General features: G+C 44.1%; 2 protein-coding genes and 1 pseudogene across 2 annotated transcripts in view; 1 reads left to right on the top strand and 2 right to left on the bottom strand.

Annotated features, from left to right (window-relative positions):
• The first annotated feature begins 4 nt into the window (after positions 1 to 4).
• Ncbp2 (nuclear cap binding protein subunit 2) lies at positions 5 to 8974 on the top strand. The gene is made up of 4 exons (XM_021185359.3): positions 5 to 167; positions 5110 to 5291; positions 7094 to 7232; positions 7731 to 8974. Exons 1-4 carry the CDS (start codon positions 90 to 92, stop codon positions 7800 to 7802), a joined length of 471 nt encoding a protein of 156 aa, XP_021041018.2. The 5' UTR covers positions 5 to 89; the 3' UTR covers positions 7803 to 8974.
• Positions 8975 to 13204: 4230 nt separating this feature from the next.
• The window catches only part of Senp5 (SUMO specific peptidase 5), a 37604-nt gene continuing 24608 nt past the window's right edge, over positions 13205 to 26200 (bottom strand). The window contains exons 7-10 of the mRNA XM_021184758.3: positions 20044 to 20181; positions 16845 to 16928; positions 15193 to 15243; positions 13205 to 14462 (exon numbers count right to left, since the gene is read on the bottom strand). Coding sequence (XP_021040417.1) covers positions 14352 to 14462; positions 15193 to 15243; positions 16845 to 16928; positions 20044 to 20181 — 384 coding nt within the window. The 3' untranslated portion in view covers positions 13205 to 14351. The remainder of the gene's footprint in view (positions 14463 to 15192; positions 15244 to 16844; positions 16929 to 20043; positions 20182 to 26200) is intronic.
• Positions 21662 to 23586, bottom strand: LOC110311442 (small ribosomal subunit protein uS13 pseudogene; annotated as a pseudogene).

Consider the following 26200-nt stretch of genomic DNA (forward strand, 5'->3'; position numbering starts at 1 on the left):
TCTGGAGCACGCCGCCCGCATTTCCGTTTCCGCCGTCCGCCGCTTGGTTCTCCCGGCCGTGGCCGTGTCGGGTTTGGTGTTTCTGCATCATGTCGGGTGGCTTACTGAAGGCGCTGCGCAGCGACTCCTATGTGGAACTCAGCGAGTACCGGGACCAGCACTTCCGGGTGAGGCGGGCCGGGCCGGGCCGGCCACGAGATGGGGAGCCTTTGGGCTCTAAGGCGGAGAAACGGTTTACACTTGTCTTACTCTGTCTTCCATCCTGATCTACTGGGGCCCAAAATGCGAAGGGGGTCCGAGCGGGGCTTGAATGTCACCGAAGCCACTTTATCTCCCAGGGCATATAACACTTTATTTCACAGGTCCTTGCAGCACCCGGGGAGATGTGGCGGTGGCCCCTGTTTGATGGGCTTGTCTTGCTTGGGAAAGGGACTGTAATGAGGAGGGATCCCTGTGGCGACTGACCAGACAGTAGAGCGGATTTTTAGTCAGCCAAACACTGCCCTTTGGTACTTCGCTCCTTTCTGCTGTAAGACAGTCCTACAAAAAGTTGACAGTAAGTGGGAGACTTAGAGTTGAGTTCCCGTTTGTGGCTGTCTGACGGGCATCGGGACAAGTCACACGAGTCGCCTTAAGGTTGTCTGGATGACAAAATCCAGTACAGCCAGTGGCTGAAGAGAAGCTCTGTCTCGAAAAACAAACAAATAAACAGAAACAAAAAGAAAGTTTAGCCTAATTTTAAAATGTTTGCTGTGTGTCTGCTAAGAGTTTCACGTCTACAGTTCTCATTGCTTTGAACAGGTCCACATCAAAACTAACCAGTTTGAATTTAAAGCACACTGAAAGATTAAAACTAGGGGAGGAGTCATTCATTTGCTGTCAAAAGCCTGTAACTCGGGGCTGGAGAGATGACTGCTTTTCCAGAGGTCCCGAGTTCAGTTCCCAGCAACCACATGGTGGCTCACAACCATCTGTAATGGGACCTGATGCCCTCTTCTGGTGTGTCTGACGACAGCTACAATGTACTCATATACATAGAAAGCCTGTAATTCTCTTCAGATAGTAATAGTTTGTGTCATGTGCATTTTCTAGTGTATTCTAAATGCAGTGTCAGTGCAAAGTGTGAAATTAAGTTACAGTGAAGTTATCGACTCTGCGTTTTACAGAGTTGCAGTACAAACTGCATCTGATAGCCAGGTGTGGTGCTGGACATCTGTAGTCCTAGTAGAAATATCAGAAGTTTGAGATCAGCCTGCACAGGTAAAAAGCAGATGTTTCCTCTAAAGTTCTAAAACCTTGTTTTTTGTTGTTTGTTTGTTTGTTTGTTTGTTTTTTTAACACAGTGTCTGTTGGTCCATAGACTTCACCTGTTCAGTCCTGTAACAGTCTTAAGACAGTGTGGCAGTGGGAATAAGACCAGAGGTTTTTTAAATTTTATTTTATTATAATGTTGTTGTTGTTGTTTGAGACAAGGTCTTACTAGATTGCCTTGGCTGACCTGGAACTCACCATGTAAAACAGGCTGGCTTTGAACTGACCAGAGGTCCACCTGCTTCTGCCTCCCGAGTGCTGGGATTAAAGGTGTGCACCACCATGCTTAGCTCGGTACTGAGTTTGAATTCTGGCTGAAGCTACTATACAGTGTTTCACCCTAGGAGACTCAATTGTTTTTCCTCGTGTGTAAAATGGGAATGATACCTCATAATATTCCTTAGAATGAAATCAAACTCTCAGATCTGCAGTCCTTTGAGCTTCCCCAGGGGCAGACAGAAATACTATTTTCTTGTGTATAGCTGCATGTTCTTGGTTTTTAAAACTGTAACTTGGAGCGCTAGAGAGCTGCCTCAGAAGTTAGCACAGGCTGTTCTGCAGGACTTGGAACCAATTCCCAGCACCCAGATGATGTCTCAAAACATCTATAACTCCAGTGCCAGGAGATTTGATACCCTATTCTGGTTTCCGAAAGCACTGGGCTGGCACATGGTGCCATGCAGGGTGCAGGCAAAACACCCATACACATAAAATAATAAACTCAAACCAAAAAACTGTAACTTGGGAGGTGGGTGTGATGGCCCGTGCCTGTTATCAAGGCATTTGGGGAGATGGTAGTAAGACTATCAGGAATTTGAAAGCAGCTTGGACTATGTGGTCCTGTCTCAAAACAAAAACAAAAACCACAAAACAGAACAGTTGGGCTGAGTAGACATAGCGCAGTAGTCAGAATGCTTGCCTTGCATGTGTGAAACCCTTGGGTGGATCTTGAGCTGTACATAAACCTAGAGTGGTGGCGAACGCCTGTAACCCCAATACTTGGAAGGTAGAGGTAGGAGGATCAGAAGTTCAATGTCACCCTTGTTAACATAGCAGGTTCAGTGCAACCAAAGCTACATGAAATCCTGTCTCAAAAACTAGAGGCTGGAGAGATGGCTCAAGTACTACTCTACCAGAGGACCCCCGATCAGTTCCTAGCGCATTGAGTATCTTACAACCAGTTTCAAGGACCCTGATACCTCTGGCCACCAAGGGCTTACTACATTCTTGTGTGCACCCCCCCACCCCACCCCACACACAGAGAAATGAACTAACTTAAAAAATAAAACCACAGAGCTGGAGATATGGTTCAGTGGTTAAGTCCACATGCTACTCTTGAAAGGACCCAAGTTTGGTTCACAGTATCCACACCTTGTGGCTTAGAACTGCTTCTAAGTCCATCTCCAGGGGAGACAATACCCTGTTGTAGTCTCTGAAGGCACCTGGATTCACATGTACATACTCACACACAAACATAAAGACATATGCATTAAATCTGACCCTTCATACTCTTTGTTTCTTGCTTCTTTCACTTTGCACGCCATCTTGGAATGGCTCAGAGGCTAAGAGCACTGCTGCTCTTGCAAAGAACCAAGGTTTGGTTCCCAGCACCCACCTGGTGGCTCACAACCATCTATAACTCCAATTCCAACTCCTCCTTGCATGTACATACATACAGGCAAAACACACATTAAATAAGATCTTAAAAGAGAACTCCAGTTCCAGAGTAGCCTGGGAGAAGTTTCTAACCTGTAAGACAGGCTCCAACTGGGACAAGCTGTGGTGAAACACGCCAGGCTCTTAACTTTCCCTTCGTGTTTCATGTTTTTCTAATCTACTACTAAATGCGCTCACTAAAGCCTGCTGTCCCGAGTCTGTGCTACAGAGCATTCAGAGGCGACCAATGCACCCCTATCCTCAGAGTCAAGGGGACTGGATCAGCATTGCCTAAGGAATACTAAATGAAACCTAGGAGGCGGCATGAATGCCCTGAATGTGAGTCCTCTCAGCTACTCTCTAGGCTGCATTCCACCAGCTGGTTAATGTCTGCGCCCTCACACTAGGGTAAACGTGTATGATCAGTCGGCAGGCCTGTTTAATCACATCTGTATGTGCATCTATGTCCTTTCTGGTAAAAATACTAAAAGCCACCACCATTTTTGTAAAGACATCTAAGATACCATACTAAGTGAGTGTGGTGGTTCATGTGTGTAATTACAACATCAGGAGGCTGAAGCAGGATGTTCAAAGGTCAAGACCAACCTAGGCTACAATCTAAGGCCCTAAAGGAAAAAGCGGGGGCCTAGGGCTGGTGATTTTGCATGCTACCTTGAGTTTGTTTCCCATCACCACAATCCGATACCACGTCTAGGCTACAATGAACCATCTTCTCCCTGAGGATTGTCAGGTGTGTTGGTTGAAGCCCACTTAAACTCTTTTTTTTTTTTTTTGGTTTTCCGAGACAGGGTTTCTCTGTGTAGCCCTGGCTGTCCTGGAACTCACTCTGTAGACCAGGCTGGCCTCGAACTCAGAAATCCGCCTGCCTCTGCCTCCCGAGTGCTGGGATTAAAGGTGTGCGCCACCACGCCCAGCTCCACTTACACTCTTGTCTCCAGCTCTTTGGCTTCATCCTGTCTTTTAAAGAGAGTGACTCTTTGTGGACTTGGTGGTGCACACCTCTAATCCCAGCACTCAGAACCCTTGAGGCAGGTGAGTCTCTGCATTTTGGACCAGCCAGAGCTACACAGTCCTCCTAGAAATCACTAACCTCTCTTAAATGGAACAAAACCATAAGCATGCACACCACCCAGCAGTCTGTGCTGTGAATGGGCTGTAGGGGAGTTACGGGAAGGGGCCTTTCTGCTGTGTTCCGTCAACTTGGGCCATTAGAGAAGGGTCCAATGCTGAGGCATGGACTGGACGAGAGAAGGGTATGCCACTCCCCTATGGTAGGAGTTACATGCTTACCTCTCAATTCAACGCATTCTGAAGCTTACGTGTTTTAGAATACTCGAGGGTGGTAGAGTCCTTACCTAACAGTTAGATCCCAGTTCAATTTCCAACACCACCCAAAACAACGAAATCCACACTTTTAATAAACGTGTTTTTATTTTATGCATATGAACATTTGCTTGCATGTATGGCTTTATACCATGTGCATGTCTGGTGACCAACCACAGAAGCAAGGAGAGGGCATTGCATCCCCTAGGACTGGAGTTATTGAGAGTTAAAAGCTGCCATGTGGGTAATGGGAATTGAACCAGTGTCCTCCAGAATAGTCAGCCTCTTAGCCTATAGGCCATGTCTCCATCCACCCCAACTTCCCCCCGCCCCCAACCTCTGTGGCCCAGAACTCTATGTCAGGAATCAGGATGATGAGAGATGCTAATTTCCTACTCAGAATGACTCCCTTAATTAGACTTAGGAATACGACTTTAAGCAGGGCTGTACATTGTTAGTTTTCAGATTTGTTCATTGCTCATGTAATGCTTGTTAAGAGGGCACAGGAAACTTCAGAAGCTGGTTCTTTTAACCTGAGGATTTACTCAGGTGTCTGCTCTGCACTGTGTACTCCACGCTAGGCTGGCATTCAGCCTTCTAGGAGAGTCCTCTGTCTCTCCACCCCAACTCCTGTAGGAGTACTGGGATTAAGGGTGTATGCTATCACACCCAGCTTCTCGTGTGGATTCCTGGGATCAAACTTGTCAGGCTTACACAGCTAATGCCTTAGTGGCTAAGAAGTCTCTATCTCCAGCCCTTAGCTGCAGTGTTTAACTTCGTCTCTATTTGAATTTCCAGGGCGACAATGAAGAACAAGAAAAGTTACTGAAGAAAAGCTGTACATTGTATGTTGGAAATCTTTCCTTTTATACAACTGAAGAACAGATTTATGAACTCTTCAGCAAAAGTGGTGATATAAAGAAGATCATCATGGGTCTGGATAAAATGAAGAAAACAGCGTGTGGATTCTGTTTTGTGGAGTATCCTTCTCAGGTGTCTAATGTAGCTGTTGAGCCAGGACAGAACTCAAGGGCCCCAAGTACCTGCCTTTTTGTTTTGAGACAGGGTCTCACTGCATGGCCCTGGCTCCAGCCATCTACCTGTCCCTGCCTCCTGGTGTTAGCACTGAAGGTGTAAAGTGTATGCCACTACACCCCCACTTGTTTTGTTAGGTATTAACTTGTTACAATCGCACTCCTTCCTATGAGTCCTGTGCCTTTAATCCCTTTAATCCTACTGCTTACGGGGCAGGTGGATCTCTGTGGGTTTGAGCTCAGCCTGATCTACACAATAAGTTCCAGAATAGCCAGAGCTGCGTTGTGAGAAAGCGACCTGAGTTAGTAGGGATCGCAGGCCGCAGCTGATGAGACTATGCATTGATGAGACATCTGGCTGCCCTCGACAGTAAACACTGGAGCATCACCTTCAGCCTCTGGTCCAGAATTTCTGATAGACCTTATATGAATGGAGAATTATGAAGGAGAGATTCTGTCGCCAAAAGGGGGGGGGGGGAGGGATGGACTCTCACGTTGCTCAGACTAGGTCTAAACTGGGCTCAGCCCTCTAGGCAGCCTAGGATGCAAACACCACCACAATTTTGGTGTCTGGACTCAAAAACACTTCCTTCCTTCTTCCCCTTGACATAAAGGATCAACCAGATTTCCAGAGTTTTGAGTCCTAGGAGCGCACAGGGGACACTAGGAGAACAGTAAAGAGCCCTGTAAGGACCAGAGTGTTTCCATTTTCCTTGCAAGTCACAGGTCAGCATTCATGATCAGTACACAAAAGCAAGCTTCCTATTGCTCATTGATGCTGCTCTGTTAAGCATTCATACAGCAGAAAGTCACCAAGTGCCTGCTGCTTACAAGGCACTGTCTGTGTGGGACACTGTGTGTGGTACCAAATGTTTCCGTATCTAGACCAGCAAGTTCAGCTGCTAATTATAATTGCTTGAGTCTGTATCTAAGATTATTTTATTTATATATGTATAAGCATGTCTTTGTGTTTATGCATGTATGTGGGTAAGGTTTCCTTTTTATCTTTTAGTGGTTCTTAAATTTTTTATTATGTTTTTGTGTGAGTTCTTTGCAGGTATGTCTGTGCACCTTGTGCAAGAGCCCAGGTCCTCAGAAAAGCAGTTGCTCTTAACTAAGCCATCTCTCCAGCCCCTTTTGGGTTTGCTATTGTTTTGTTTTGAAACAAAATACAGATTCTTGGTCCAGGCTGGCCTCAAACTCACAGCAATCCTCCTGCTTCAGCCTCCGAGTGCTAGAATTATAGACATGAACCACTGTGTTCAACTTTATCATTGTTCTTACATAAGAAGTTTGTGATCTTATATTAACCATATTTTCTGTTTGCAAAAATCAAAACATGGAGCGGGGGCAGTGGTGGCACACAACCTTTAATCCCAGCACTTGGGAGGCAGAGGCAGGTGGTTCTCTGAGTTCGAGGACAGCCAGGACTACACAGAAAAACCCTGTCTTGGAAAACAAAAAACAAAACAACAACAAAATAGCAAAACGTGGGCCAAATGATTATTAGCAGAGAGTATCTAGGAACCCGTGACTGACTCAGGCCTGGACAGGGCTGTTTACCTGTCCTCTACTGCCCAGAAGCCCTGTTAGACCTACTTTGAACTGACTTCTTCTACAAAATGAATCTCTACGTAAATAATCTGGCTAGGTTAGATTTTCTACTTTTATTTACTTTTATTTATGCATCCTGTAGGTGTGTTTCTTCCAAAATGTTTGTTAGAGTTCCTTAATACTTACACTCCAAGATACTATTCAAGAGCAGATGCGGAGAACGCAATGCGGTACATAAACGGAACTCGTCTGGATGACCGGATCATACGGACAGACTGGGATGCAGGCTTTAAGGAGGGCAGGCAGTATGGACGTGGACGGTCTGGGGGTCAGGTATGCTACAAGGGCACCTGCGCTGAATCTCTGCCTGGGATTCCAGTTACAGTACAGGTCTTCTCGTCAGCTTGTGGTTTTTCTTCTGTAAGGAACTCGTGCTTGTTAGTGTTGATAGGTTCGGGGTTGGGGTCTGGGGGCTTCCTGAGACAAGATCTTGCCAGGTAGCCAAACTGACATCAAACTTGAGATCAGATCCTCTTGCCTCTGCCTCCTAAATAATGAAATTACAGATGGGTGCACACCAGGCCAGCAATAAGGAAATCTGAGAGTTGGAAATAATCCTGTACATTTCATTAAGTAGTTGTAACTAAACTCATGGTAGGGGCCTCCCCCTGCAACAATGCCTAGAACAAAAGCAAAATGCACTCAGATGAATTTTACTCTAATTTTTATGCTCTAGTTTGTGGCCACCTGAAACTGGCTAGCTGGCGCGACTGCAGAGGCAGGTCTGTGGCATCAGCATCCCACAGTGCTGTTTCTTTGTTCTCAATTAAGGTTCGGGACGAGTATCGGGAGGACTACGATGCTGGAAGAGGCGGCTATGGGAAACTGGCACAAAAACAGTGAGTGCGGTGAGCCCCAAGTACACAGGTCACGGTACATCAACACAGTGGTGATGCTGGAGAACAGTACCCAAGGTCTCATCAGTGTCTCTGTTGTACTGGAAGCCACCTCTGGCTATCCTCTGAAATATTAAAGACAGAATCCAAAGAATGCCTTTAACTCTAGTCTTATTAGGATGATTTTCTGTTATTAGGTCAAAAAGCTCTACCCAGGCAACAGACACAATCTGTGCTGATTAAACTGTCAGCTGGATACCACACTTTTAGGGAGACAGGACAGACGTCAGGACTGACTTTTATAAGTCGGCAGGTAATCTTCATGGAGACTGAGATGGTTTTCTTCTACATTTTACGTTTTCATATTTATCAGTGAGGTTTTGCTGTAGTCTATATAGCTCTGCTCTAACTTAGGAACAGGTGTTTGACAACTGGATTTGCCTTTTATAGTTCAGTATAGTTGGCACCTATAGGGGATGCCACCTGCTTCTATGCTTTATGTATGTATCAGGATACTATCAGGACGTGAGTGTTCACTTAAACACATTTCTCAAAAAATGCAAAGGTTTCACTGAAAATTTAAAACAAAACAAAACAAAAACAAAGGCCTCGTTATACAGAGAGCCTAAGTAGGGAGGACACTGTCAGTAGGGAACAGAATGAAAACTCAAACATTGCCTTGAGTTGAGCAAGGAAGCTGAGGTTGGAACCATTAAATTACTTCTTCCCATTTTCAAAAGGACCTTAGCATAGAGTGGGCTTTAGAAAAGGGCTTCCTTCACCCAGGCCTGCAATCCCAGCTACTTGGGAGGCTGAAGCAAGATGATCAAAAGTTAAAGGGCAGCCCGGGGACCTTGTGAATCTGCCTCAAAATAGAAACATAAAGGGGCTAGGGAAGGTACCGAGCACAGCAGTTAAGGACTTATGTGTTTCTGGCTTTAATCCTTGGAGTTCAACAATAAAAGAGTCTGAAAATTGGGAGAGAAAACCTGCTCTAGGAACCTCTGGTTACACATATTTTAGTCTTTTTTTTCCCCCTGAAATTGTACTTATTGAGGTCCATGTATTAATAAGAGGTCAGTCTGTACAAGAATCTAAAGATTTTTTTCATTTTCTTTGTATTATTATACATGAGTAACTTTTGATACAAGAATAAATCTTTTCGTGTTTGTTACTAAAGCATTTCTGAGTCTTGCTAGTTTCTCATGGTTGGGTCAGAGCATCCTTGTTGCTGTATTAAGTGCAGTTTTCTTGGAGCTGTAACAACTGTTAATGCTTAGGAAGCCCATTTGCAAACACTCAATGAGGGGACACTTAAGTTTCAAAATAAAGCTTTTTATACTGTAGCTTGAACTGTTTATCATACATTCTTTTGTAGTAAAATATAGGTCAGATTTCAATAATCTATGACTCAAAACAGTGGGGATTTTATCTTCTGTAACAAGTTTCAATAAAGTTAGACCAGCCTCTTCTGTGTCTATTTCCTGGCCTATAAAGTGGGACGTGTTTTGGTGGCCCTCCACCCTGGGAGAGGAAGTGTGGGCACCTTGCGAAAACAAGACACACTAAGCAACCACTGGACACGTAAGGCAAAAGAGGCCAGTTTTCCAGAAGACAACTGTAGATGATGAAACAGGAGGGAAACGGGGCTGCATAAGAGGATGTTTCCTGGGCTCAAGGATGCTAATTTTGACAGTCTTTTTTTATTATACCCCCCTTTCCTATGTCAGAGAGATTATCTGAACTATATCTCACTTTAATCAAAGAAAGTGAGATCTCAGAGATATAAGCCAAGTTGGGTGTGGTGACACGTGCCAGTAATCCTAACGCTAAGCCGAGGGGAAAAGATGGTAGGTTGCCAAGGTTACACAGCCAGAACCTACAAAAGGTACAACCCATCTCTATTCCAAAGAAAGAACAGCAACAACAAAAAAAAACTACAGAGAAACAAAAAAGAGCCAACAGAGACATGTAGGCATGTGGATGAAGAGTAAGAATAGCCATCCTAGCATCTCTGAGATTAATAGTTTCCTATATACTATTGTAAACTGAAGTAGAAATTTTGAGACTTGATTTAAAGCTCTGCCAACCAATATTGTGGCCAGACACCACAAATGGCTACTTAAAAATAATAAAGTTGGGGCTGGAGCAATGTCTTGGTACTTGATGCCTGCAGAGGACTGGGTTCACTTCCCAGCACTCATGTGGTAGCTACAACTGTCTGTAACCCTAGCCCTCTCTGAGTACTGCATGCACCACGGTTCACTTAGATGCAGAACACCAATAAGTAAGCATTGGTGGTGCACACTTTTGGTCCCAGTAGGGGTCAATGGGAGGCAGAGGCAGGAGGCTCTAGAGAACAAGTTCCAAGGCCACCAGAACAAAAGACAAAACAAATACACGAACGATTAAAGGTGTGTGTTTCCCATACATGGCAATAAAAAGGAAACTGAAGCTTGAGATTTTAGTTGTGTCAAGCACATTTTCCATACTCAGTAGCTGCACCTGACAAGTAGCTGTGTAGAGGATAAAGTAGAGCAGGCCCAAGAAAGAGCTGCTGCTGCTGCAGGGCAGCTCTGTGGGTGGAGCTAGGGAGCGCTACACAGTGAGCCTTGTCACCACTGGGATGACCTATCCACCACACAACACACACTACTCAACACAACAGAACACATGTTTATAAAGGCATTTAGTTTATTTTTCAAAAAAATATTTTGCTAGAAGGGTTGAGTACTGACTGTAATTTTACATGATCATAATCTTTTAATAAAATCTGACCAACAGGTATCATTTCAAGTGAACAACTTGTCTAGGTCTGCTTTTGTAACCCCCAAATACAATAGCATTTCTTGGATGCTATTTCCCAGATCTTAGACATCTACTGGCCAGGAGGCAGAGCCTACCTAGCACATAGCAAAATGATGTACTTTATAATTGTTAATTAACTTGGTCTCTTAACATAATGAAGCACAGCAGATAAATCAGTGTATTTCATTGACATTATTCACTCACTGTCTCTGACCCGCTCAGACCCCCAATGGCTCCTAAGGCAGGGAAGAAGCAGTGAGCCCCAACTGCAGAGGAAAGGAACGAGTCACATTAGACGAGTACTGGCTGTGTCCCTAGTTAGCGCTGTACTGGTGTATTCCAACCATAAACTCACGATGACCATGTTATTCAGATTCAATGGTAAACAGAATACAGTGCAAAGCCAAAAATGTGCTGTGAAGTTATTGACAGCAACTTCTTTTCCTTGAGAGGCCAACTGAAAGTTAAGTCTCCATAACTCTTAAGAAAACTAAAAGATGAATTAAATCTTTATCGATTGCTAGAGGTTTAACAAAAGGAACTACTACTGGAAAAAAAGCAACTACAGCCAGGTAAGTCTGCCCATGAGGACTGGGCAGCTTGCTAAAGGCTCATCATATATGAATAGCTCTAAGTTTGTGCAAGGCTTACATTCATCCCAGTGACATAAAGTCTGCCAGTACTTTATGGGTATCAAAATTCAGTGCCAAGCCAGTGACAGTAAAGCATTACTGCAAACATCAAAAGATTGTACTAAACAGAGGTTTACATGTAATTACAAGAAAAGAAAGAACGACGGGCGTGGTGGTGCACGCCTTTAATCCCAGCACTTGGGAGGCAGAGGGAAACTGATTTCTGAGTTCGAGGCCAGCCTGGTCTACAGAGTGAGTTCCAGGACAGCCAAAGCTACACAGAGAAACCCTGTCTCAAAAAACAACAAGAACAAAAAAAAAAAAAAAAAAAAAAAAAAAGAGAAAGAACAACTGTGTGCTGAAAGCAGATCTCACTAATGACAGAAACAGGTGTAGAACATACTGAAGACACCCAGCATGTAGGCGAAAGCAAGCTGAATAGTCCACCTTGAAGGTGTCCTAGCATACTAGAAAGGAAACAGTAACTGGACCCGGAGAGCTGAGTGTTCATTCCTGCATTCCTCACAGCTGACAGGACGGCTTCTCAGACTGCAGAGGTGGGCATTATGATTATTCTCCCAGGCATTGGACATACTGGTGCACCCATGTAATCTACACATCAGGGAGGCTGAGGCAGGAGGACTGCAAGTATGAGGCCAGCCTGGGCTAAACAAAGACCCTGTTTCAACAAGACTCTCAAAGGAACACAACTGTAACTTCTGCATGAAGTCTCTTACTGGGGAAGTAAAATACTTCCTTAAGACCTTTGAGTCAGTCATCTTACTACTGGCTATTTCAGTATAGGCACACCAACAAAATCCCATAGTAACATCTTGCATATAAATTTTGAAGAAGCTCATGCTGGTATAATTATGTCTGAAAGTCTTAAGACTACATCCTTAGCTGGGCATGGTGACAGAGACCTATAATCCTAGCACCTTTGAGGCTAGTCTGACACACAAGACCCTGTTCCCCAAACCCCTTCCCTAAAAGATCTTCAAGCAGCCTGGCCAGTAATCCTAGTTACTTGGGTGACAGGAGTATTAAACTGAAGACCAGGCCCAGCCACTGAGCAAATTCAAGGCCAGCCTAGGCAACATCATAAGACCATGTCTCAAAATGTAAAACTGTATAAAGAAAGCTAAGGTTGTACCTCAGTGGTAGATCACTTGCCTAACATAGAAATGGGCCCTGTGTTCAAGCCCCAGTACCACAGAAGCAATAAAGACATCTTCCCCAGTGTTGATAAAACCTTAAACTGTAGCAACATAAAGTGCCTCCACCTCGGTCAGCACAAGGACTGCTGACCCGGCTTTACACTAAGGACTCTGTCTGGCTAACTGAGGAGAGAGAGAAGAGTGCCACCCTGTGCCTGTGTCTGTGCTGCTGCTGAGACTCCTGCATGGAAACCTAGGTGGTTCAGCCCTAACCGAGGCAGTAAGCCCTACTCAGCCATTTTGCCTTTTTTGTTTTTCAAACATCTCATGCCTAGCTAGGCAGTTATTCTCTGTCATGTACTTGGTAGTTTTCTACACAAGTTTCTTAATGCTTCCCTCCAATTCTGGGAGAGAAAAAAACTGGTTTGGCTTAATATGCATCTTATATTCCTTTCAAACATGTCACAAAAGGCCAGATTCAATATGCAAGCTCTACCACTTCATCCTAATCCAGAGAACAGGACTACTTACAGCCTGTTCAGTGAGTACAGGACTCAGATTGTTCTTGTGGAAGCCAAAAGAGCCTTTGGGGATGCTGAGGTGCAAGAGAAGACTAGAGAGACCATCCCTCACCACTGCTCTCCCAGAGACCTCAGTGCTTCCTCTCCCCCGCCCCCCATCTGCAAAAGACCATACCCAGTCTTCTACTTTTGAGGGTTTGTTTTTTTATATGCCTTGAAGTAGGAACATTTTTAGTAAATCTTTTTTTTTTTTTTTTTTTTTTTTTGGTTTTTCGAGACAGGGTTTCTCTGTATAGCCCTGGCTGTCCTGGAACTCACTTTGTAGACCAGGCTGGCCTCGAACTCAGAAATCCGCCTGCCTCTGCCTCCCGAGTCCTGGGATTAAAGGCGTGTGCCACCATGCCTGGCTTTTTAGTAAATCTTAAATGCCTTGGAGTACATGGGCAGCAACACAGAGAAGCGATAACTAGCAAATTACTTCCATGAAATGCCAAATTCTCATTAACTATGAATTTGATGGATGCTAAGTTTTTTTTCACAAGTCAAACCCAGAAAAAAATCCAAGAAAATTCAGTATCTCAGGAAAAGCCTTTATGAGATTTAGCCTATATATTATAATTCATAAAACCAAAATGGGAATTTTACTGTAGAGTGTATTGGTATGTACCTCTATTACCAGCACTGGGGAGACAGAGACAGGTTTAGCTTGAGTTTGAGGCCAGCCTAGCTACTGTGAGCTCCAGGACAGCTCGGGCTACATAGTAAGACTTTGTCTCAAAACAAAACAAAATAACCCCTCCCCCTGCCTTTTTAAAAATCAGGTAACTGGCACCCAAGGATGCTGCCTGTTTTTCCTCCTACCCTAAGCACACCAGCCTCTCCCCCTGGCCTTCAGAAGGAACGTGCTTCATGCCGGAGACTCAGCTGAGGGACATCAGCAAACGGGACTGCTGGTGTAAGTGAACGTGACTGGCTTTCCACAGCACTCCTAGCTGCCCTTTATGCCATAGGGAACATCTACTCTGAGCTATGCTGTATCAAAAACATCTTGCATTTTTAGGTTCTGGGGTTAACTTTTAAACCTGTATTCAGTTCACATCTAACTATGTTTCAAAAGCTGCACCAAATCTACTAGGCTTTTTTTTTTAATACTCTTTACTGCATGCTCTGTCTATATGCATGCGTTTGGATAATAAATATTAAATATGGGAGGGACATATGGAATCCATAAAGTTAAAAATGAAACTAAATTGAACATTAAAAAAAAAAAGTACATGATAGCAGGAGAAATGAAGGGCAAAAATAAATCTGAGGTAACAGTAAGTGGCCCATTGCCACCAATCTGAAATATCTGTAAAGATCAGTAAGTGTCTGGAGGTTCAAGTAACAAACCATCTGCTCCGTCATGGCGCCTTCTGGAGTCCCTGCTGAGTGAGTCTCAGTCCAGGAGCCGGCACTCACACAGCTCCTTATAGATCCTCTTCCGCACACGAGGCATGTCTTCTTGAGAAAACTGGAAAGGCTGCTCTAGGGCGAGGCACTTGCAGTACTGCAGAAAAAGAAAAAAACCAAACTGTGTTCCAGAGACGCCTGAGAGGCGCGCACAGCCCCACCTTCCCCGCTGCCCTTTAGTCACAACACTAACAGTTTAAAGCTGCACAATAACATTTATGGGTCTTGTAAAATCATGCTGTTGTTTCTGAGACAGGGTTTTACTGTGTAACGGCCCTAGCTGTACTGGATCTTGCTTTGTAGGCCAGGCTGGCCTCGAATTCACAGAGATCTACTGTCCTTCCTGGGGTTAAAGATGTGCACAACTGTGTTAGAGCACTGACTTCCAAATACAAAGTAGCTTTCCAGGCAAGTGAGTAGCTAAGCATCCTTCTACTCCCCCAAGGGCAACTTGCTAGCCTGCACTTAGAGACTTCATGGGGAAAGTAATATTCATGAGGTGTGAGGTGTAGAATGGGGTTACCTTCCAAGGTCTTTGTAAATCATGTGTAAAATTCATGTGTAAAATTATTTCCCCATAAACACACGCATTTTCTGTTACACTTAGAATAACCTCCCGTAAGATATGGATAAGACCCCCTGTCCATTCTCATCCCTGAAAGGCAGTTCTTCCTAATGACATCTGCAAATACAGAAACCAGTGTATCCCAACAACAAAGGGAAAGTGTTGTATTCCTTAGTGCTGTATACACAACAGGACTACCTATCATTTCTTCTCTTGAAATCAACCAACCAACTCTGTAAACACTGTAGAAAGTGGTATTTACCTGGAGCACAAAGACTCCACAGTCACTGTCATTCTTCTGTTGTGGAATACACTGAAGAGAAAAATAAGATGACTATTAAAATAAATCAAGTACCTCTCTTCACATAAGAAAACTGTTTCCATAGGTAAATGACCAAGAGACGAGAAACTCCTCTGTCCCAGACAGCTTATCTATACCTCCAGAAGCCTATGGCCACATGAAAAGACCTTTCAAGTGGGAACCACAATTTAAATGTGGCAAATGGGAAAACCAAATTATAATCTCTTACAATCTAATTACTTGAGCTGACCATGGAAACAAGTGGCCCTGTGGACCAGAAAGCTTGGACACCAATGCCCCCCCCCCCCCCCCCCCGATCAGTGTGAGCAGCAGCCCCTGCTGCCATGCATCCCCACCAGGAGAGATGGTTCAGAGTCTGAGCCACAAGACCTTCCTCCCTTCATTGTTACGTATTTTGTCATAGCAATAAAAAATTACCTCATAAAGTTCTTGGAAGCCTTAACATCTCACCTCAGATTAAACAATTTTGTTTTATTCTTTGAAGCAACTCATAAAGGCAGAGAAATCTGTTTATAAAAGAACTGGTTACTGTATCTAGGCAGAATCATGGAAGACCCTGGGGGGATGCAGAATACCCAAGTGTGCTAGAGGATAAATCATCCAATCAATTAAACCTGACAAGTTCCTTGCTGATGTGAACTAGTATGTAGGTTATTAGAAACATAACACCCGCCGGGCGTGGTGGCGCACGCCTTTAATCCCAGCACTCGGGAGGCAGAGGCAGGTGGATTTCTGAGTTAGAGGCCAGCCTGGTCTACAGAGTGAGTTCCAGGATCAGCCAGGGCTACACAGAGAAACCCTGTCTCGAAAAAACCAAAAAAAAAAAAAAAAAGAAACATAACACCAAGGCCCAATTTTAAAGTGTAATACTTGGCTAAGTGCAAAGGTGAACTAACATTGATCTTCTGGCCTTGGGTTTTAACATTTGCTTCAAGACCCTGCCTAGACCACTGGGTGAATAATCGAGCAGACGTGAGTTCAAGGACCAGCCGCTGGCAATAGTCCCAATGTCCAGTTTTGCTTTCTATGAAAGAAAGACGCAGCTTATCCCTAAGGAACTGCCTGACACACAGGCTGTAAAGGTCAAGTGAGACTGTTACAAGGAAACAGAACAACTGGAGGGACGACGCATGACTGGGCCCTCCCTCTGCTCCATGGAGGGCTACTTTATTGTCTATGGTCAAACAACACAGTGGATCCTACCTATATTCCTGGAAGGTCCCCCCATCTTGAGGGCCCAATAGACAATCAGCACATGTCTGAGTCTACATGGATCACATGAAAATTAAAACTACAAGGTAAGGTGCCACCCCTCCACCAAAACTCTGTTCTCCATAGAACACCAACGATTACTAAGGATACCAAGTCACATGCTGCTACCTGCTATCAGCAAGTCCTAGGAAACTGCACCCCCAGGAGATGAGGAAGTACTAAACAGGTTCATTCTGAGTTACCCAGAGGCCCCGGAGGCCCCCTCATCCTGTCTTCAAAGTTTCCCAGCAGGCACGCACACTTGGCACTGCCTCCTGTGCACACACTGAAGTTTCATTTGTAGTGAACACACTGAAGTTTCATTTGTACTGAATGCTTACCTTTGTAACAGCAGTCTGCCAACCCTGAAGAAATTCAGGTCTATTTTTTTCTCTGGCTTCAGTCAGCAAATACTTTCTTATATTCTGGTTAAAAAGAAATCACAACACACATGCTGTGCGCTATTCGTTGGTGACATATGGACCCCGCCCACCACCAGTTAGGAGGTCTGTGCAAGTGGGTGACGTCTGTATGTGAGCTTCCAGCGACTTTACTTCCCCCTCACAGCTGTCCAGTATCACTCAAGGCTAGACACCTTACCAGTCACCTGCCTACATCTGAAACCTGGGATGGTATGTGTGAAGACAGGCGAGCATGGCAGAAATCATTAATAAGTTAAGTGAGGCACATCTCAGCTCTCTGTCCCTTTCTCAGGCCCTTTCCCACCCTTACTCAGCCGTAGAGACTCAGTTAATATCATAAACATTTTTCCAACTCTACCACTTATCTGCTAACGTTATGATGTAGGTAAGATTTATTTGTTTGTTTGTTTGTTTAGTGGTGCTGATGATTGAACCATGGGCCATGTGTATGGCAAGCCTGGACTATACCACTGGGTTACAACTCCAAATGTGACAATAACACAGATTTTGTAATACATTTAAATTTTTTTCTTTATTCCTGGCTGTCCTGGAACTCACTCTGTAGACCAAGTTGGCCTCAAATCCACCTGCCTCTGCTTCCCAAGTGCTGGGATTAAAGGTGTGCGCCACCACTGCCCGGCAATACATTTAAATTTATCAAGCTTGTTCCTTTTTTTCTTTTTCAGTGTAAGAAAGCCTTCCTTACTCTATGAATGAACAAAACACCAAAACTTAACCAGGATTTCATGGGGTTTTTTTTGTGCTTTTAAAAAAATTTTTCTTTTCTCTTTTTTTTTTTTTTTTAAAGATTTATTTATTTATTATATATAAGTACACTGTAGCTGTCTTCAGACACTCCAGAAGAGGGAGCCAGATCTCGTTACGGATGGTTGTGAGCCACCATGTGGTTGCTGGGATTTGAACTCTGGACCTTCAGAAGAGCAGTCGGGTGCTCTTACCCACTGAGCCATCTCACCAGCCCTCTTTTCTCTTTTGAGATAGGGTCTCACTTTGTAGTCCTCACTGGGTGGAATTCATAGGTCCCCCTGTATCTGCCTCCTGACTGCTGGGATTAGAGGCATGTACCATCAAGGCCAGCACATTAATGTTTTCTATCTGTTCTTATAAGTAGTATAGTGCAAGCCTCTATAACTTTCCCAATGCCATAACTGAATAGTCTGTCTTTTCTAAACCTTACCATATACTAAATCAGAGCGCTCGAGCTCTCCCCCCCCCACCCCCCACGCACGCACTTGAGTTCTCTGGATACTTTATGGCGGATGTTTCAATCAGTCTCTGCCCCTAATATATAATCTTATATTTATATAAATAACATTTTAATTCTAAACTTTTCATCACATGCCTTGACATCTAAGAGATGAGTCTGCCTTCAGTATTCCAATTCAAGTCCATGCTCATGAGTTCTGCAGTGTGAATTCTAGGAAAAGCTCACTGGGCCTTTCAAACTGCCGTTAGTGGGCTGGGGATGCAGCTTGGTGGGTAAAATGCTTGCCTAGCATGCACAAAGCCCTGGCTCTAACCCCAGCACCAAGTAAAGTGGGTGTGGTGACACACACCTAACCTCTCAGCACTTAGGTGGTAAGGACAAGAAGACCAGGAGTTCAAAGATATCCTTGACTACATAGCAAGCTGATGGCTAGCCTGGGCTATATTAGACTTGGTCTCCACACTAAGCATGGCATTGTAAACCATAGTTCCAGGAGGCTGAAGGCAGGATGAGTATATGTTTGATGCCAGTACGGGTTATACAGACCTTCAATCATAGAATAAAAACAAAATCATGGCAAACTGATGAGATAAAAATTGTTATTTAGCCAGGCGTGGTGGTGTATGCCTTTAATCCCAGCACTCGGGAGGCAGAGGCAGGCAGATTTCTGAGTTCAAGGCTAGCCTGGTCTACAAAGTGAGTTCCAGGCCAGCCAGGGCTATACAGAGAGACCATGTTTCGGGGAAAAAAAAAATTGTTATTTTAGTTTGGTGAAAATTGAACTCTTCTTAACATTGAGTCTGCTTGATTCTCTAGCTATTCAGATTTCCTCCAAATAATTAAAACTTTAAAGTCTTCACCCTAAGGCTTTGCACACTCCTTACTACAGTATCCTTGGATGATGGGCTCCAGGAATAAATAAATTCTTCCTTTTTGGTTGTTTGTTTTATTTTGTTTTGTTTTGTGAGACAGGGTTTCTATGTGTATGTAGCAGGGCTGTCCTGGAGCTCACTCTGTAGACCAGGCTGGCCTCGAACTCAGAGAGCTGCCTGCTTCTGCCTCCTGAGTGCTGGAACAAAGGGGGTGCGCCACCACCGCTTGACACCAGGCATACTGTTCTAACTGGGTCTTCATTATGCAGGAAACCCAGCCACGCTGACTGCACTTCCCATCGTGTGATAGTAGCTGTGCTTCCCATCTTGTTGATAGTAGCTGTGCTCTACAGGGTGTGAGGGTGTATGGCTGAGATCCCAGCATTTGGGAAGCAGAGGCAAGAACACCAAGAAGTTCAAGGGTGTCTGGCCAGTCTGGGGTACATGGCCAGCAGCCTGGGATGGATGAGCTAAGAGCATGTCTTTACCCGAACTCTAATATTTTGTGTTAGCATAATAGTTATTTAGAAGATTTGAAGTAACATTAGCTCTAAAAGAGATGAAGAAAAAACAATTTCTATCCATACTCAAGCACTTTTAAAAAATAAATTAAGATTTATTTAATGTATATGAGCATCCTGTTGCTAACACAACAGAAGAGGACATCAGATCCAATTACCGATGGTTGTGAGCCACCATGTGGTTGCTGAGAATTGAACTCATGACCTCTGGAAGAGCAGCCAGTGCTCTTAACCACTGAGCCATCTCGCCAGTCCAAGCACTTTTTAAGGAAAGGAAAAAAAATGTGGTTTTTGCATTTCCTTAAAAAATGCTGACCCCCAATAGGGCACCCACACCTCTCTAAAGGGGGCCTCAGAGCATGAAGCTCAGTCACCTTGCCCTGAGCACGTCCTCTGGTCATCCTCAAAGCAGCCGCTGACATCTACTGCTGTCTAGAGCTATGGTATATCATTGTTCATCATAGATAAAAAATAAGACAGGCAGAATATTAACTTACCTCTACACAGAATTTAAAATGAATGCCTTGGGAATCATAAAAGGAGATAATCCGGCTGGAGAGTGTCACAGTAATGAGAGACCAGTGGACCTCCAGGTGGATGGGAATCAACAGAAGACTCTTTTTAAACAAGTCCACCTGGTTAAGAGAAGCAAAAGAAACAGCTATCACTACAGCCAACGACAGTGATGGTCACCTATTGACCTTTGTTTGACCTACTAAAATCATAAAATGGGGAAGAGGTGAAGCAGAACTTGAACCCATGTCTCACCTCTTTTTGTGTGTTTGGTTTTGGTTTTTCAAGAAAGGGTTTCTCAGCCCCACATGGTGGCCACGCCTTTAATCCCAGCATTTGGGAGGTAGATGCAGGCGGATTTCTGAGTTCGAGGCCAGCCTGGTCTACAAAGTGAGTTCCAGGATAGCCAGGGCTATACAGAGAAACCCGGTCTCAAAAAACCAAAAAAACAACAACTGTTTGTCTTGGGGGCTGGTGAGATGGCTCAGCAGGTAAGAGTACTGACTGCTCTTCCAAAGGTCCTGAGTTCAAATCCCAGCAACCACATGGTGGCTCACAACTACCCGTAATGAGATCTGACTCCCTCTTCTGGCGCATCTGAAGACAGCTACAGTATACTTACGTATAATAATAAATAAGTCTTTGGGCCAGAGTGAACAGAGTTGACCTGAGTGAGTGAGGCTGACCGGAGCAAGCAGAGGTCCTAAAAATTCAATTCCTAACAACCACATGAAGGCTCACAACCATCTGTACAGCTACAGTGTACTCACATACATAAAATAAATAAATCTTAAAAAAAAAAAAACTGTCTTAATAAAACATGCAATCTCATGCAATTCTGTTTTGTCAGTTTTGTTTGCCCTCTTATCCCCTGACTCCCTAGTGTAGCATGTAGGAAACATGTTTCCTTATACAGTTCTAAAAAAGAAGAAAACACAAAGCCGGCGTAGGATGGCGCCTGCCTTTAATCCCAGCACTCAGGAGGCAGAGGCGAGTGGGTCTCTGTTGAGTCTGAGTCCAGTTTTGTCTATAGAGTGAGTTCCAGGACAACCAAGGCTATACAGAGAAACCTGTCTCAAAAACCGAGGAGGGGGATGAAGACCCATACAGACATGGTTTAGTACCTTTACCAGACAGTCTTGGCTATTCTCATCACTTCCCTGTGTCTCTGATGTGAAAATGGAGAAAATGTTCTTGACAATAATATATGCCCTTTAGGTCAAATATATCCTTAAAATCCTAGCATGCCCTTTTTATCCTAAAACATGTCTTCTCAAATCTAGAAAAACTGCTATTCCACTTCTAATTCCTACAAATGGGTGGTGAGATGGTTCGACAGGTAAAGGCACCTACCACCAAGCTGGGATCGGAGTTCAATGCAGAACCAGCATTGTAGGAGGAGAGAATTGACTCCCACAATTCAAAGTTCCTGAACTCCACACCTGTATCATGGCATGTAGGCACACACACACACTAAATTGATGTAATTAATTAATTAATGTAATCATGCGGAGTTAAACAGACAACCCTTGAATGCACGGTTCTTTCACTATAGATATGTGCCACCATGCCAAGCTTTTTCTTTTCTTTTTTCCCCCCATAGGTATATAAACTATTAACAGCAAAGGCCCAGAGACTCATTTCTTCTTAGATACACCCACAGTACGGCCCCTGCAGTCAGTGGTCTTTCTTGGTGTGCTGACTGCGAACACAAAGGCCCCCAAAGTGGCTCAGCCCTCTATGGGCTTGAATTTTCTTCAGCCGCTCCAGGTCTTCACTCAGCTTGTTGTCTAGACCGTTGGCCAGAACCTGGCTGTACTTCCCATCCTTCACATCCTTCTGTCTGTTCAGGAACCCGTCTGGAATCTTGTACTGTCGTGGGTTCTGCATGATGGATCACACGCTCCACCTGATCCTCCGTGAGCTCTCCAGCCCTCTTGGTGAAGTCGATGTCTGCTTTCCTCAACACCACATGAGCATAGCTCAGCCCCACGCCCTTAATGGCAGCGATGGCGAAGGCTATTTCCCGCCGCCCATCGATGTTGGTGTTGAGTACTCGCAAAGTGTGCTGGAACTTCTCAGGGATCACTAGAGACATGGCGGCGGCACAGACGGAGGCGTGTGGGCCTCCCGTGGAAGAGCCATGCCAAGCTTTTTATTCCTGTCCTTTTAGATGGGGTCTCCTGCAGTCCACTTTTCCTTGAACTCTCCCTCTAACACAGGATGACCTTGAACACCTCCTTAATGCTGGGATCACACGGATGAGGCCCAACAAACTCATTTTTTACAAGTGTTTGTGGAGTACCTATTGATTGGTTATCCTTTGGTATTTTTAACTCCTCAAGATCCTATCTCAAAGTAAAAGTTGTGGGGCCATCAAGATAGCGCAGTGGGTCAAGCTGCTTGCTGTGCCCGAGACCAATTTGGATCCCTGGGAACCCACCTAGAAGTGGGAGAAGAGAACTTAGTCCACAAAGCTGTCCTAGGACCTTCCTGTGTGTGCTGTAGCATGCAGGCACCTGCACACAGACCAGCTACCACACATAGAGAAATACAATTCTAAAACTTAAAAAGCAATTGTCCACATTTTGTTATTACTTTTATTGTGTCTTCTTTTCCCCTATTTATGTCTTCTGTTAACTTATTTGCTTTCTGGAATTGAATACGGTGACTACTTGATAACAATGAGATTTCACAGCATTTTTTTCTCTTCTGTGTTTGGGAAGAACCTTGAATTCATTGTGTAGATGCTGGTGACCATGAATTCCTTTATGATCCTCTTGCTTCCACCTACTCAGAGTAGGACCATTAGGTGTGATCCTACAAGGCTCCCCTCAAAACTTTAGTTGTCCCTTTGAAGTTCGTGTGATGTGTGTCTCAGCACATGTACCTGTATGCACACAGTCCACATGGGAGGGGCTCGGCCCCGAGCAGAGGCTCAGTCAGCTGTCTTGCCTCCACTGCTTCCCTGTCTCATTGACAGAGTCTCTTACTGAATTTGAAACCACGTCAAGTCCTCCACATGCCTGTATTGTGAGGAACTTATCACAGAGCCCCCCTGGCTGCCACACTTTATTTCCTGGTCCTATTTTCAATTAGATTCATAATGAGAGAAGAATGTCTCCACAACTTTCTAGTGGATAAGTATATGATCAGTTCTTATAAGTGTCCCTTAGGTGCAAAAAAAGTAAATAAATACAGCTGGGTTGGGTGACAAGTTCAAGGCTAGCTTGGGTACATATATACTGTCAATCTATATGGGAAGTAAAGGGGAACCAGAAGAGAAACATAGATTTCGTCTTTAAAAAAAAAATTTCACCCCTTTTTGTTTTGTTTTGATTTTTGGAACAGGGTCTCTCTATGTAGTCCTGGCTTTCTTGGAACTCATCACATACTCCGCCTGCCTCCGCCTCCCCAGTGCTGAGATTAAATATGTGCTCTGCCACACCTGACTTTTTTTACTCGTTAAAATTTGTATTTTTGTGTGTATGGACAATGCATGTCACAAGATGTGTGGTCAAAGGACATCTTGTTTTGGTTTTTTTTTTTTTTTTTTTTGGTTTTTCTTTTTTGGTTTTTCGAGACAGGGTTTCTCTGTATAGCCCTGGCTATCCTGGAACTTACTTTGTAAACCAGGCTGGCCTCTAACTCAGAGATCCGCCTGCCTCTGCCTCCCAAGTGCTGGGATTGAAGGCGTGCACCACCACGCCCAGCTCCGGAGGACATCTTGTGAGCTGGCTCTTTCCTTCAATAAGGAGGGGTACAAGGACTGACTTCAGGTTGAAGCGTCAGAGTTGAAAATAACCACCTTACCAGCTGAGCCATCTCCCTTTTTAGGGTATGTTGCTCTATTGTGTATTGATGCAATCGTACTGACTGCGTTAGGTTTCATGAGCTTACGTGTTGTCTACTGGGTTAGTCAATGAGAGATGTCATTGTATACATTTATTTTTATTAGTGTGTGTCGGTGTTGTGTATACAAGCATGTCTGTGTATTGGCATGTGAATGCAGTTGTTTGAGAGTGTCAGAGAGGGCACTATGTAGACCAGGCTAGCCTTGAACTCTAAGAGAGTCACATGCCTCTCAGTTGGGAGTACTAGGATGGAAGGCACATACCATGACACCAGCTTTATTTTGGTTTGGTTTGCATAGAAATTCAGTTAAGTGTCAGTTTATTATCAAGCACCCATTTTCATATGATTTTGTTAGTTTCTTAGCATTTAACATATGGCTACAATTTTTTTTAGTTCCTAATTTGAGAATCCAAAGAATAATTTATTTTCATTTAACAAAGTAATATGTATTTTTCAACTACTTCCCATGAACATATACTTTTTACACAAAGAAAACCATTCATTGTGTTTATAACGTTTGCTCACCCCTATCTTCCAGAGCCATGTAAAATTTCCAGCTGAAATAGCATCTACATATATGTGCTATGCAATCTATACATAAGTATATAAATGTGGGGTTGGGACAGAACCCAGAGCCTCCCATGGAGTCGGATGTGCTTTGCTACTGAGCTGTACCCCAGAGCCCTGGATCTGTACTTTTAGTTCTACCAAGTCCTAAATAGTGAACTGTCCAATCTATTTCTACTGTAGCCACCATAGCTCATCGAGTCAAAACTCATGCATCTGAGGTTATCTTTCATACTTGCTCTCCTTCAGTCACACAGAGGACACCATGAAAGTGTGTGCATTTCACTCCCACATCACACTTGTCCACATCTTGCATCTGTCCTGCTATCATTCTCGACCCAACAAGCACCACTATCCCTGTCTTACCCCCATCCATCAAGTCTGATATTCTTCAGGATTCCTAGAGCAAAAACTGGAATGTAAACTATAAACTAGATGTCACTTAGAGCTCTTTAAAAGATTCCTATTCCATTTATGGGAAAGTAAAAAATGCAGCCAAATACAATGTAACACATCTGTAATCCAGACACTCAGAAAGCTGAAACAGAAAGAAAGAAAGTAAAGAATGGCAAGGGGGAAGAGAAGAAGAAAAAGGAGGGGGGGAGAGAGAGTAAGTATTGGGATTGGGTGGGGGTGGGGAAATCAGAGAAGCAGCAAAAATGAAAGAAAACTAAATGCACCGGACTTAAGTTAATGAGGTAATTTTGGAGAAAGCCTGAATGAAGGGGGTGGGGGGTGACAACGATGACACCTGGTTGCCAAGGAAACCACCTGTGGCCAAACAGTAAGGATTCTCAATCCCAACCTTCTACTTCAGTGAATTAGGGGAGAGAGAATGAATAAAGTTAGTGGGTCACCAGTGGCTAATGGTTTCTAAGCAATCATGCCTACATAGTGACCCTAGAGATGCCTTCATAGTGAGAAGGCAGAGGGGCAGAGAGGGCAGAGGCAGAGGCCAGCCTGGTCTACAGAGCTTGTTCCAGGACAGCCAGGGACATACATATCTAAAAATCAAACCAACCAAAGCCGATGGCATCCCACTTCCTTCTGTTCCACAAGCAAACTCCATGAAGCACTCTCTCATTAGCTTCTATTGACTGAAGCACTCTCTCATTAGCTTCTATTGACTGTGACATGAGACAAAGTTTCTCTTCCCCATCTACCACCGCCTAGAAGTGCTTAGCCTACCTCAGCTAGGGGATGGCTCAGTGGGTAAAATGTCTGCTCTCAGACTGATCCCCAGGCTAGAATTTAAAAGCTGGGTGTGTAAGACATACCTATAATCAATCCCAGCCCAGGAGAGACTGAAATAGGCCTATCCCTAGAGCATGCTGGCCAAACAGCCCAGCCTACATGTCAAGATCTAGGGCAGTAAGGGACCATGTTTCAAATCACAACGTGGGCCAGGAGCACACATGCTTTTTATCCCAGCACTGAGAGGTAGAAGCAAGTGGGCCTCTACATACTGAGTTCCAGGACACCCAAGGCTATATATAAACCCTGCCTCAAAAACAAACAAACCAACCAAAAAGCAATATAGATGGCTCCCTAGAAGAACAATACCCAAAACAGGTCTCTACATATGTACACACACAAACACACACACACACACACACCCCAAAGGTAAGGGAATTTGTTAAATGTTTAAAAACTGGACTGGAGAGATGGCTCAGTGGTTAAGAGCACTGACTGCTCTTCCAGAGTTTCCGAGTTCAATTC

This window comes from Mus caroli, unplaced genomic scaffold, assembly GCF_978045245.1.
Source record: "Mus caroli unplaced genomic scaffold, Mus_caroli_1 scaffold_17, whole genome shotgun sequence".
Taxonomy (NCBI): Eukaryota; Metazoa; Chordata; class Mammalia; order Rodentia; family Muridae; genus Mus; species Mus caroli.

Coding starts and splice junctions, on each gene's coding strand:
- Ncbp2 (XM_021185359.3), top strand. CDS start 90: ATGTCGGGTGGCTTACTGAAGGCGCTGCGCAGCGACTCCTATGTGGAA. Junction 168..5,109: donor ACCGGGACCAGCACTTCCGG/GTGAGGCGGGCC, acceptor TTGAATTTCCAG/GGCGACAATGAAGAACAAGA. Junction 5,292..7,093: donor TGTGGATTCTGTTTTGTGGA/GTATCCTTCTCA, acceptor TTACACTCCAAG/ATACTATTCAAGAGCAGATG.